This window comes from Taurulus bubalis (assembly GCF_910589615.1).
Source record: "Taurulus bubalis genome assembly, chromosome: 12".
Lineage (NCBI taxonomy): Eukaryota > Metazoa > Chordata > Actinopteri > Perciformes > Cottidae > Taurulus > Taurulus bubalis.
In genome coordinates, this window is record NC_136600.1 from 22,522,803 (window position 1) to 22,536,797 (window position 13,995).

Sequence of the window (13,995 nt, forward strand, 5' to 3'; positions counted from 1 at the left end):
TTATGCAATAATAAACTACATAACATTTAGCTTTTTTTACTTGGTTTTGTTCACTGCTGCTCAGTGTGCGTTCTGACACTTCACATAATTTCCTTTAATCACATAATCCAATTTGTTCCTGGCAGAGTTGTGTCCAAAACGTTGGCGACAATGATGCTATTGACAAAAGCAACACAACGACAATCTTGGCAATATTCTCCCTCTCCCACACTCGTAGTCTAACATTAATAAATGTAACATTAAAGGCACTGAGAAAAGGTTTAAGCATGTATTGAAACAGTGTTAGAAACATACCTATGAATCTGCCCTTGAAAATTGCCCACGCATTTCCCCGAAACAGCTGCCTGCACCAGAGTGTATTCAAACGCTTGACAGATACGACAACATGCGCATCACCACACACAAATATTTTGTCAAACCACCCTCTACGCAGAGATATGTTCTCAATGTCCCCAGAAATGACCTAGCTTACAACCCAACTTTAATCTTTCACATCCACAGATAATGACCCAAAACTGGAACCTGAGACAGCTGTCACTAAAACTGCTTAAAACATGTTTTGCCCCTTGCATAAGCTCTCCACAGAGCTTCTACCTCCGACTCTCAGCCTGTTTCTTTCTCTCTAACTCAAGAGTAGAAAGCGATTGCCTCTGGCTGTGAACTGCAGAGGCTACGCTGCAGTTGACACCGCGCTAACGGCATCGCACAACTCCATTCTCATCAAAGAATAAAGTCAACCCCCGGTAGCGGCTCCAGCTTTAACGGAGGTAGCCGTCATTGTAAGAAGCAGCTATAAAAACATCATTTTAGTATTGGGACTACTGCAGAGATAAAGAACCAAGACAAAGAATGGTCTGATTCACACCAGCGACCCTTTTCACATCTGTATTGTTGTATGTTTGGCAGAAGAAGCGTTGACATTAATTCATTTAATTTGCTCATTTACACACAATAAAATGAAGCGGCAGGCTAAATTTGGATCAAATCCTTTACAAAGCTTGTAAGATCCCTCACATCTGATCATCAACAGCCTATATTATCAATTACTGTCTTCAATTATATTCCTCAAAACAACAAGACACTGAACCACACCGTCTTCTTTTAATTAAATGTTTCTGTTAGATCAAACATAGGATGCAATTACAATATTTTTTCCCAACATAACATGAGATTAATTAAACCAACTAAATATTAAAAAAAGCTAGAACTCAAACTGACATCCAGAGAAACTATGATTTGCCCGATGGATTACTTATTTGCTATTTATCTAAACTACTACCTGAATGTTGTTCTGTGCAAATTAAAAATATAGAAGAACCAACAGATTTAACAGACTTAACAATCCCAGATATTTACTAACGTGGGACAAGCTATTGGATCCTGAGCCTCATATATTTCCCATTTCAAATCATTCTTGGACTACTTTGTTCAAATAAATGATGATGGTTATCTGTTAATGAAGTGCATCAAATGAAACAATGATGAGACAGAGCGACACAATGATTTGTTTGTGAGTGATGTTATTTGAAGAGTCAATGTTTTTAGATTTATAGAAACACTTTTACAGGACTCCAGGGTGCACTCTCAGATCCCTCTTTACACCTCCTTATGTTCACATAAATTCGCTGATTTACAGGCTTCATTTTATGCAATTTCTTTGCACAAACAAGCCTTTTTACACGCTGTTTTATGGCTCTTCCTCGGATGTGCGGTGCACTGCACCAAAGTTAATGTTCAGACATTCACAAATGCATTGATTCAAACTACTGTGTCCCTGAGGTCCCACAGAAGCGTCAGTCACTGAATCCTCTCAGTAACTGATTCTTTAAGGTTATGTTTTTAAATTATACAAATTTAGAGTAAATGAGAGTAAAAGTCTGCCTGCTGCACAATAAAAAAAAAAAGTGGTGTATGAAAAGAGAAAGGATTCAAACAATCGTGATATACGATAACATTTTAAAGCCAGAGTTGGTCCAGTAATGGATTAATATGTTTGTTCTTACTTTCATAAAACATAAGCTTCACTCCATTTTACACCAACATCCTTAAACAACCTCCTAAGTGAAAGAAATTGGCAAATTTAGAAATGAATAAATGTGTTTCCGTCCTGTATAAATATACATGACCGCTATTTACTCCTCTGGCTGCTGACGCTCTAATCACAAGTTTTGGATGCATTTCTGCAGAAAATGGTAATTATAGTCAAATGCAAGGTAAAGAAAGATGTTTATGACGGTTATGACTGTCTTAAAACATTTTGGAGAAAAAAGGAGTTTTGATCTGGACAACTGATATTCATCAATTATTGACAATCATTGTAAATGTTATAAATGGGATTCTGTTCCTCATTTGATTCATGATCCATTTGCTCAGTCAGATTTCTGTAATGCTCAGTTAGACTTCCTACCCTGCAGCCCAATGTGTTGAATATCAACAACTAGACCGCCTGACATTCTCTCCCATGCTACATATGGATTTTGGAGGCAGGTGTTCCAATTATTGCGATATTGATATTTTTCACATATTGTCCAGCCTAAAAGTAATTTCAAATATGTCACCCAAACTCGCCTGGTGTAGCCTAACTCATTGCTTTGAGGATACATCTCGACATCAGAACTATAATGCAAGTTATTAAACAATCGCAGCATCTGACCACATGGGATAAGTCAAACAATGCAGCGAACTATAGACGCAAATAGGGGAAAGCTAATGATGACGCAACAGGAACATATGCTTCCAGTGATACCTTCACTGGTCTTAACAGACAGAAAAATGACAACTATAGCTCCTAAATTATAGCTCCTAGATCTAGCCTTGCAACAATATGACACAACCCGGCAGGTATTTTAGCAATAGCTATTCATGCAATAGCAGAAAACATGGCCCGGGGCACAGGATGGGTGTTGGAGTCGGAACTGTCCTGGAATTAAATACAGCACAATAAAGCAACCACAATCCAACACAACTTAACTGAGATCATAAGGCAGAGCTGTACACCCTTTATAGATTAAGAGGGTGTGTGTGGTTTATATACCAACAATCAGAGACACAAACACAACGTCTGAGGACCATCTGCATTCAACGGCGCAGTCATAGATGGGGGCTTGTAAACACGGTGACTAAAGCTGAAGCTATTTGCTTTCTGACACGTCTTATACTTCCTCTAAAAGTATCAATTGTCAGACATTTCATTTCATTGTTTTTGTTTTTTTTATTTGTCCACTAACAACTCCACTAACAACAGCTGTCAGCTGCACTACTTTGGCACAGCCCTGTGGACAAGAAAAGTGACATTTGATCGCAGGGGCCTGTGGTTGTTTAGCTGCATTTATACACAAACAGAAATCGGATGTTTAACTCTTTGTGGTACAGGTCTGACCACCACAAGTCGTTGCCCCAAAAGAGTCAAGTAAATCGGATTTCAGGCAGTTTCTCTGTGCGGTAAACAATGGAAAAATAGGATGTGAGCCACATACAAGTCCTAGTCCTTTTCTGAAACTGCTTGGGCGAATGCAGGTTCAGATTCACAGGATGAAAAAAACATGACAGAAGCTTATACGGGTGATAAATTCAACGCTCATCTAACCGACAGTTAAAGTGACTCCTATGAATAAGCAGGTTGTTAAATTACAGCTGTCAGTCTGTTTAAATTCTCAAAAGGTGCCAGTGCCAAGGAAGTGTGGCAGTCGCAGTGATAGTCATAGTAAGAATATCAATGACCGTAATAATTGAAGCGTGTGTAGTGTAGTGGGAGCTGTGGTTGTTATACTCCATCTTTAGGTTTGTTGGAAAATTCCAATTGTTCACCAATCATATAATAAAAACCATGGAACGGCAGATAAACAGGTAATAAAAAGTCTAGTCCACATGGACAGAACATTGAATTTCACACCTTTCATGAAGGCAAACCTGGTGAGCAAAATCCCAAAACATTCAGGGCAACAGAAACAAACAATTCATACCAATGTATGAATATGTCACATCTGCTGTGAGATGCAACCAACCAGGGTTATCAAAGGAAACAGGCTGACACTATATCAGAGCCTCCTGCGTCTTTGTTTGTGCTCCACACTCTACCTGTTTGCGAGCTTTTCGCATGCAACTGCTTGCACCGCGGTGAGCAGCACAAATTCCTTTCCAGCCCTCAGCCTGCCAGACCCTCTAGCACAGAGCACCCATACACCAGTCTGATCGCAGCCCAGCACATTCCCAGAGCCATCAGTATGAGTACACGCGTTCATACCTCCATTGGTGCAGCCCAGGAAGTCCCAGAAATGCATGTTGGCAGTCGCGTACACAGAGGACTGAACTTCTGCTGAATTACAGACGCCTGGATATGATTCTGTTCTGTCTCTCCACTTCCTAGTTGTACTGTATGCTGTCACTTACAGGGGAGGGAAAACACCCGCCCACTGATTGTTTCCGACTGACACACCTGGGGGCTGAGTTTCATTTCCAAACTGCTGCCTCCTTCTCCTAAGCTCTCATTTCTAATCGTCTTCCTACTACCTCTCCCTTCGCTCCCCCATCTAATCCAGTACTCTCATCTTTATCTTTTTCTGACCGAAAAGAGACGGCTGTAAAAAATTGATCCAACATCCTCACTGTTTCTTTCCACATCCCTGCCTCTTCAGATTAGTGGAAGTAACGGGAGAGGGGAGGCCAGGAGAAACCGACACAGGCCCTTCTTTATCTACTGTGTGAATAACACGGGTGTGAAAATTATGATTTCTACTAACAGATTAATTCATATGTACACAAGAATCTGACATTTGAAATTCAATCACACAGGACAGATGGCACAACATTACTGATAAGCAGCAGTCAGGTTTTGAAATATCTGACTGCAGACCTGTGCACAACACTGGGAAAAAAAAGAAGCCATGAATCACAGCACTGACTGGACATGCAATCGAGCAAACATTAACTCGCCTTTCAATAATATCTACACTGCAGAGTGATTGTGTGCATCCATTGGAAGGGTAGTGAATTCACGGAAATGCCAGGAAGTCAAAATGTCTCGATAGTGCGTAAACACTGTCATATATCTTTTACAGAACCTGCAAGCAGATGCTCCATCATTAGTGGAATGTAATCACAGTTTGAGTTTATTAACTGGAAAGTGAGCAGACACTAGCATTGGCAGGCATGTATTCAAGCGTAAAAGACCTGAATGTGTTCTGAGCTAGTTGCTGGTCAATTATCAAACATATTTGGGGTTTTCAAAACATCGGAAGACCTTGGGGTCCTGACCCTCCAGTGAGGCTGCAAGGGGACGTGTACAGGGAGGATGTGCACATAAAGGCAGGGACCAAAAAAGGATGAAAATCAGTTGGAGACCAGATATGGCAGCTCTGACTCCCCAAACCCCAAAGGAAAACTGATCAATCCTGAGTGATGGCTCCTCACCCAATACCATGTTTAGTTCTGCAAATGTTGACACCTGAAACATTACCTAAGCATGCTTAAAGGGATGATCGGTGCACATTCAGTCGGCCTACCACAGCGAGAAGTGGACAGTATTGTGATTGAGAAGGCAGCACAGGGGACCCAAAACACTCCAGGTGCTCAGCTTCAGCAGGATCTGACCCGCGTGGTCTCAACACCCGTTGCTTGCACCCCACCCCCCCAAAAAAAAGTATCAGTTTGAGCAACACGTAATTCATCAACACGCAGATGTTTCGCTGTGTGTTGCTCTGCATGACAGAAACCCTCCTCGGCTTTGGACCTTTGCACCTCCGCGGAGGAACAGAGAGGGGTGGTTTCGGCCACTGCACCACTTGTCTGTCTGTTTGGAATACAAATGACTCCGCGGTGTCAAAATGAGCAGTGTTTCCACTTCATTCAGTCCACGATAATTCACCTTAAATCACCATAAAACACCCCGCCCGCCTCTTGCATGCGCGTTAACCCCATTGTCTGTGTGTGTTACCCCCTTTAATGCTAAGCTAGCTCAGCTAACGGTGGGCTATTCCCATTTAATCCGACCCCCCCTTACCCGCCCAGAGGGATCAATACTCACCCGCTTTTCAGCTCTGTAGCTCCGGCCGCACCTACTCCCCGTAACCAGCCAGTGAGTTGGGGTTTTATATAAATGTATGAACCCGTTGGTACCAGAGCCGGCTTTGCTGGCTGTGCCTCTCCGTTATGATCCCCTCTCCCGGTTTGTGTTTGTCCTCAACAGCGCCGTGCCCGGTAGTCGGTGTCCACTGACGCTAGCTAGCTGTTAGCACCGCCGCTGCTGCTGCTGCTGCTGGAGCCGGAGCTTTTCCAACATGGCTGCAGCTGTCTGGGCTCACTGACAGCAGGAGAGGGGCCCTACGTGTCCAGCAGTACACAGCATGGGTCCCCCCCCCCCCACAAATTATTTTTTTATTAACGCCCCACTGTTACAATACCCACCTCAATTTATCCTTTCAAATAATGTCACAGAGAGTAAAGCTTAACACTTATACCAATTCCCAAATTACTCCACACTGTGTGAACAAATTGATGTGTTCAGGGTCTGTGTTGTGGTTGAACAGGGATAAATTCATATTCATTGTTTGTTTGTGCAACAGGAGAAAATAATATTGCCAGCTACAGTTCTGTTGCTTTTTGTGACTTCATTGCCATCAATATTAGTATAGCTGTCCACAAGTCTAGGTGTCCACAACTGAAAGATCCATGGGCCAGGATGTCCATCAAATCATGGAAAATAGCAGCGCTCACATGAAAAACTTAATAACCCAATGCTGATTACAGAACAAGATAAATAAATACCCTTAACACATTAAAAACAGCATGCAACTATTATTCCTGTCTATAATGATGATGTGTTTGCCTCTTTGGTGATGGAGTTGATAAGAAGTTGTGGAAACTGAGGAGTAGCAGTCAGTGATCAAAACTGCCTTGCTGTAGTTAAGGAGTAGTTGGGGGCTCTAATGTCTATGAACAAAATAGACATTATTTCACTGTTCAATGTTATGGAGTGAAGCTGAAATGAAATTGCTCTCCACTTTGTCAGCCCCACTCTGAGCGAGTAATTGCTGTGCTGGTTTAGGGCAGACATTAAATCCACCTCGTAGGACAAATCACAAATCTATACCAAAGAGGAAGGCCATTTGCAGGATTTAGTGTTTTTGAGATGCAGCTACACCTAAGTACAGGACATAATAGGAAACAAAAGATGTAAGAACCGGCAGTCGCGCTAGAGCTGATGTCTCATGTTTAAATGACCTCTTAAGGGATTTTTGTCATACATTATTCATCATAGGATCATAATGTAAGCCAAACAAAAGAAGCTTTGAAATAAAGATGCTCCCCGAACACACACACTCACAATAAAAATGATTGTGACTTTGATGCTGTCTGCTATTGTGCTGGGTCTGTGTGTCTCCACTGTCAGCCCAAAACAATCCATCTACTGACTGCAGGCCTACACACAGTCCCACCTACACATACAGTACATTCATGCATGCAGCTATTATCCATAGACACACAAAGAGAAAGACGCATACTCAGTTCAAAGATTATTTTTATGCAAACAGAAGTGCGATGCAAATTATGGCACAAGGGAGGGAGACACTTAGGGGGATTAAAACTCACGACGTCATAGTTACATGGTGTCCTCTGGGCCAGCAATATACTCCACACTTCACAGTCACAAAGGTTGGCAGCTGTTGGAGGAAAAACATATTATGTTTAGTTTAAAATTAATATCCTAACAGTATGGAAGAAAAGGCAAAGAGTAGATTAACCATGAGCCATTTGCTGATGGCAGGCCCTATTTATATTCTGTACTGTATGCCGTTAAAACCCCACTGTATAGTAGTTAGAGCGTTTGATGTTGTTTATCACACAGATATTTTCGCATTGTCTCTGATGGAGCTGCAGCTTTACTTAATAGAGTTTTATTTGATTGAGATTTAAATGCACAAATAGAGGGCACATACATATCATAACAGTTTCCAGATTAACAAGGGGAAGTATGTTAATACACTGAGGTCATTTGGATTGACTCCCACCTTTATTGGCCAAAGAATTGCACATTTATTGTTCCACTCCTCCTTGATTTGTTATTGTGTTTTGCCTATGTTGTAATTTGATGGGTTCTAAACAATGAAAAACAAGTTATAGCTTAAACAGGATCAGGATTAGCAAATAAAACCAAAAAGAATGAATCTCTCATGGCATGTGAGTGTGTTCAGGGATGAACAAAAACAGGGATAAGAAACAAACTATTATACAATGCACTTTAATCCAGCCCTCTGGGAAGGGACAAGGCTAAATATGAACGATAAAAGATATTAAAAAGATCTATGCGTGATTTAAAAAAACGAGCAGATGCTGAACATTTGACTTGAATGTTATTTGGCTGCATGAATGCTGGTGATTCACAAAGAAAGAGAACAGAAGAGGTTATAGAGCGCCATCTAGTGGACATATAGGAGAGGTACACTGTCTTCAACCAGATCAACATAACATGTTTATATATCAGAGCATGCTTATGGAAAGTAAAACATATTTGCAAAATAACTTAATGAACATGTATTTCTTTAGAATTTAATACAATAAAGACACCTATAAAGATTTATGTAATTAGATTTCCTTTTTTTGTAAAACACACATTTACTGATGTTCTTTCTGGGCGCTGCTCTCAATTGAAATACTATTAGAAGTAAACTGTATCTCACAAATTCCATCTCAAATGTCTTATTTTTCACTTAAAAGAGTAGGACTATGTTACTGATGTAGCATTGCGCATGCAACTGCCAGACAGCAGAAGAAGCGGAAACAGAACCAGAACATATTGTCTTTTTTATTCAAAACAATCCAATCAAATAACCAAGATTCTATGTACAACAATATTTTGTCAGAAATATGTTGTTTGTATTACTATAACATTCACAATCCTATTTGATAGCTGTTTTTGCCTTTTAAATCAACATGTTTTAGTTGTAGGGCTGCTAAGTTCAAGGTTTCTGACCACACCATGCACTGCTATGTAAATGAGTGGTAACAGGTCAGATTGTTCTGTTTTTCATCTCTAGATAGAATACATGAGGGACACTTATGTAGATAACTGATATAGCACAATAAATACTTACTCAATGATCCAATTGAATGCAACACATCTTCACACTAACAATATGACTTTGTTTTCACAAAATTGCCAAAGCCAGTCCAATTTAAAACAACAATTTTTTAAACTTATATCTGTAACATGTATATCACACAGATGTCACATGTTGCATTTACTCAATTCACATTAGTTATGAACATCCAGTTTTAACACTAGTATCTTTTCATTTTAATTATAGGAATTACATGAATACACATCTGACCTTTGCATGAACACACAATTTTCAAACCAAACATTTCAGCTTGCAGAATTTCCTCATGTGGTGCATATTGCGATAAATATAAGAGCATGAGGAATCATCTCTGGTACAAGATCAGTAAGGAGAAGGAAAAAGAAAGAAAGTAGAGAGAAGGAGACCAGTTGGACGGAGACATTGAGAACAATGTCAAGAGAGAGACGCATGAAAGGATTGTTAAATGGATGAAGGAGCAAAGTCACATGAAGGACACGACCTTTGACCTTCCAGCTAGAGATAGTGCAGAATAAAGGGCACGACAGAGATAACCTGTCTGGGTATAATGAGGTATGCTTTGCTTTATATGCGTGTTATTTAGTGCAGAGTGCGTTCCATCATGCCACTTGAGAGGACTTTGACGTGATTTGGTTACTGTTGGAATTACACTCCATGGAGACGTCGGTGTGCGAGCGCCCGCGCTTCTCCTCGGTGCCGCGTGAGAGGGTTTGGACACGCTGCAGCTCGTTGGTGTGCGCGCGGCTCCGAGAGCCATCCATGGACGAGACGCTGGAGCCCGAAGCCGTCCGTGAACGCAATCTGGTCATGCTGGCACTGGACACTGGAGAGAGGGCAGAGATGCTTCTTATATTCAGCTGCACCATATTGATTCATCCTACAGTCAATCCACTTATTGTAATAATACTATAATTGTCTGCTCTAAACGCCCATAAGGGGTTTCAATAATCCTCTCATTTACAGGAAGAGTCGTTTAATAGGGGTTTGTTTAGAAATGGACAGAGGAAGAATTGAGTAGCTGCTATAACGGACATTTTCTGTACTAATGTCTCATTTGTAAAAACTTGAATTAAAGATAGATAGTTTAGGCAAGTGGCTTACAGTATCCCATGCCCTGGATGAAATATTTCAAAGCTTCGATCACTTTGGCTGGCTGTGGAGAGAAAGAAGAAAAATATTAAATATATCTCAAACCAATCAGGAGGCCAGATTCTACATTATTGCCAGCCGAGTATAGCCAATAAAACATCACAGCCCACCTGATCCACCTGAGGAAGTCCTCCACAGTCCGCCATCTAGAAGAGCAAAGAGCAAAGGTCAGGTATTATGTTAATGATTTCAGTTGAATTAATTACAAGTTGTTATTTGGAAACAACAGTTCACTCAGTTCTTCACATGTTTGCAGCTTTGACTTCATGTTTTACATTTTTTTCACACAAAAATTGGTTGTTTGCTTCAGTTTTGAGTCCGCCAATCCTTCGGTTACCTTGAGCAGTGTTGTCTTGGTGGGGTCGAGTTTAGAGTTGCAGTCGACCACGGCCTCCACAGCTGGAGAGTTATCTCCTACGACCAGCAGAGTGGAGCACCTGAGCAGACAGGCGGGTGAAATGGGCAAGAAAATAAGACACAGATATGATTGACAGAGTCTGCTGCAACAATACAATGATGATGGCTTACACGTTGTCAGATGCTTTCGACCCCTGACCACTAATAATGGCATTATAATATGTGAAGAAACGTCTCTGTAAAGGTCAGTGTTTGTACTAACTTGAGGGTTCTGGCATTGATGTTTCCTCCAGCAACAGGCCTCTCCACCTCCAGAGCGATGCGGCTGTTGTAGGAGCGGAAGAACTGGGTCACGTTGGACTGGTTCATCGTCGTTGAGACGTGGTGACGGTATGTAGCTATGAGGTCATGGTTGGTCTCAATCTCATCCTGAAAAATACGTCAGACAGGAAGATTAATACACTTGATGTGTATTAATCAAGGTGTTTTTTTTAAGACAAGCCTGATAACTTACCTTTCCAAACAAGTGTGTGATGACTGTGTCCGGGAGAGTCTGGGTCCAGCCGGTGATCTTTGACACACACAATTACATTCAGCGACATTCAGATAATTGCCGATAATATATCTCCGTTACAGGTTTAAAATAATCATCAAATGAAAAATCAAACATCTCGCTACTCTTCTTGTGGCCTATTGGGACAAATACAGGCATCGCTACACACCTCCATTGCAGCTTAGGTGTCAGAATCAGTCACATGTAATCTAATATTTATAAATACAGCCGGCTGTATTGATTGAAAGTAACACATTATTTTTAATATATGTTAATTTTATTCTACATATATTGTGAGTTATCACAACACAAATACTGCTCACCTTGCTTGCAACTGAATCCATTATACCTTCAGCGTTTGGATTAATGTTGATCAAAACCAATCCGTCCACCAGATCTGGGTGATTCAGCTACACGCACACACACACACACACACACACACACACACACACACACACACACACACACACACACACACACACACACACACACACACATAGAAGACCTGTTAGTAATATGACTCATTTAGTTTTTAAGTGTCACTTTTAAGTTTTTAAGTGTGTGCTCTTACTGACTGATTAATTTATCAAATTTCAGCCAATCTCTGGAATTTATGAAATTTGTATTGTATATTTTTGGCTATGCATAAGAAAGATCAGACATAGATCTGACTTAAGTATATGCCCATGTACAATAGGGGGAAAGTGAGGATCTGTGCTGACGAGAGTAAAGATTGTAACTTTATATTTTGCAAGCCAAGGGTCAAACTATGTTCTCAGTCCGTGTCAAGTTCAAAGGGGATTTAGAGACGAGATTTTAACTCACAGCAAATTTAGCCAGGATGTAAGCTCCAGCTCCAACTCCCAGCCCAATCACCCTACTCAACCTGCAAAGCCCACAATTAAAAGGTCAAGCCGAGTTAGATCCGAGTGTGTCGTGTGTAACTTTTAACGAAAAGACAACTGAAAAGTGTTTGTTGAGTGTCAGATTAACTCACCCAAAGTGTTTGACGACAGCGGGCAGCGCTTCAGACAGCTGGTCCATGGAAGGGTAGGAATATCTGAAGGGTCAAAAGTCAACATAACCATCAGGGATCCTCTCACTTTTAACTGTATTAAATAATGGTGGTATAATGACAGGAGTGTATGTAAATAGATTACAGACGGTGTACTGACTCAGCATGCAGGGTTTTGGCTCCCTCGTGTTGTCCTGGTGCTTCAACGTGACAAACAGGCAAATGTCTGATGATTTCCCGCATGTCCTCGTGGTTGAACAGTGTGTCAAAACTGGACTTGTCTAGGAGAAGAAAAAACAGAAATTACATCAATTCTTTTGAAGTTAAGTGATAAAAGGTGATTTATTAAATATAACAAACGAAAAGTATTTATAGAAAATTATATATATTAGAAATGCACAAGAAACTTGGATTAATATGTAAAATAAAGTGTTGATTAGAGGATGTGAAATATTAGAAAGAATAGTCTAATAAATGAACACAAACTAAGATAATGTTTCCTCATAAACCAACAAAATGTATTTCTTAAGATACAACTATAGCAGATAGATCTAGTTTTCATCTTAGAGTAGTGATGATGGATTTAAACTTTACAAACGCCACACTATTGTTGGGACTTACGGTTCAGTCCAACATCATGAAATGTCAGGATGACAGGGAGGTTTGCCTTCGGGGTTCCTGTCATGATGCAGTGGACGTTCCCGTAGTGAGTCTCCACATGCTCCTCCTAAAACAAATAGATGTGATCACATCAGATCACGTCAGATCATGTATATGTGACTGAAGATAAACGTTTAAAAATGTAGTTTATTTTTTTGCAGATTAGAGGACTTTTATTTTCCAGATATTGTTAATATAATATTAAATTTCCCATGTATGTACTTAAATATATCTTAATATAATATATAATTTCCCATGTATGTACTTATATATATATATATATATATATATTAATATAATGTATAATTTCCCATGTATGTACTTATATATATATATATTATATATATATATATATATATATATATATATATATATATAATTTCCCATGTATGTACATATACTTATATATATATATATATATATATATATATATATATATATATATATGTATATAGATATATATTTAGATATATCTATATATATATATATATCTTCATTATATGACTATGCACTCTAAATGATATCGAGGTAAAAGTCATGTAACTTCGCAGAAGGATTACATCTGTCAGGTTAGCGTAAGCTCTCTGGGATACTTACAGTGATTTGAGTCTCAAAGACAGAATCACCCTCGTTATCCTCGAGTACCATGGCTGCTGGTGCAGAGTAGAGCACAACACAAATAAAGCAGATGTGTAGTAGATGCAGAGCAGATGTCCTGTGTCGATCTTTGCTTCTTAAATTCCTCCCAAAATGTTGAAGCAAATTGATTTTTGATCCTTAATTGTATTTCTTGACACTTCCAGTCCTGCAGAAATGGACGACCTGAGAGCAACAGCGCTTTATGTGTGTGTGCAGACTATTTATTTGAGCTGGTTTATATATCCCCCGGCAATGATCTGCCTCTAAGCCCTAACTCCAACCTGGCTTGCACGTGGATAACTGACCCGTCCTGTTCTAATCTGACCTCCGGCTGCTGCATTCCCACAGAAACAACACTGGAGTCCTAAAAGGAATTAACCAGAACATCTTACACTGCAAAAACACAACTTTTTGTCTGGGAGGTTTTCATCCATCTAAGATACAACAATATCTAGCTGTAATTACAGATGATTATGACATTTATTTCTGGATGTTTATGAAACTTTGTTCTATTAAAATCACTTTTG

General features: G+C 39.9%; 2 protein-coding genes across 3 annotated transcripts in view; both read right to left on the reverse strand.

Annotated features, from left to right (window-relative positions):
- The window catches only part of LOC306744498 (focal adhesion kinase 1-like), a gene marked incomplete at its 5' end in the record, with an annotated part of 53,782 nt that extends 49,502 nt beyond the window's left edge, over nucleotides 1-4,280 (reverse strand). For both annotated transcript variants that reach the window (XM_079227153.1, XM_079227155.1), the window contains one exon: nucleotides 4,244-4,280. In XM_079227153.1, coding sequence (XP_079083279.1) covers nucleotides 4,244-4,280 — 37 coding nt within the window. The remainder of the gene's footprint in view (nucleotides 1-4,243) is intronic.
- A 5,414-nt stretch (nucleotides 4,281-9,694) lies between these two features.
- LOC306744680 (protein NDRG1-like) lies at nucleotides 9,695-13,477 on the reverse strand (the record flags this gene model as incomplete). The annotated part of the gene is made up of 12 exons (XM_079227362.1): nucleotides 9,695-9,918; nucleotides 10,197-10,248; nucleotides 10,355-10,390; nucleotides 10,582-10,681; nucleotides 10,864-11,030; nucleotides 11,116-11,172; nucleotides 11,478-11,564; nucleotides 11,980-12,040; nucleotides 12,152-12,214; nucleotides 12,330-12,450; nucleotides 12,791-12,896; nucleotides 13,427-13,477. The coding sequence occupies 12 exons, from the start codon at nucleotides 13,475-13,477 to the stop codon at nucleotides 9,695-9,697; spliced, it is 1,125 nt and encodes a 374-aa protein (XP_079083488.1).
- Between the last annotated feature and the right edge of the window lie 518 nt (nucleotides 13,478-13,995).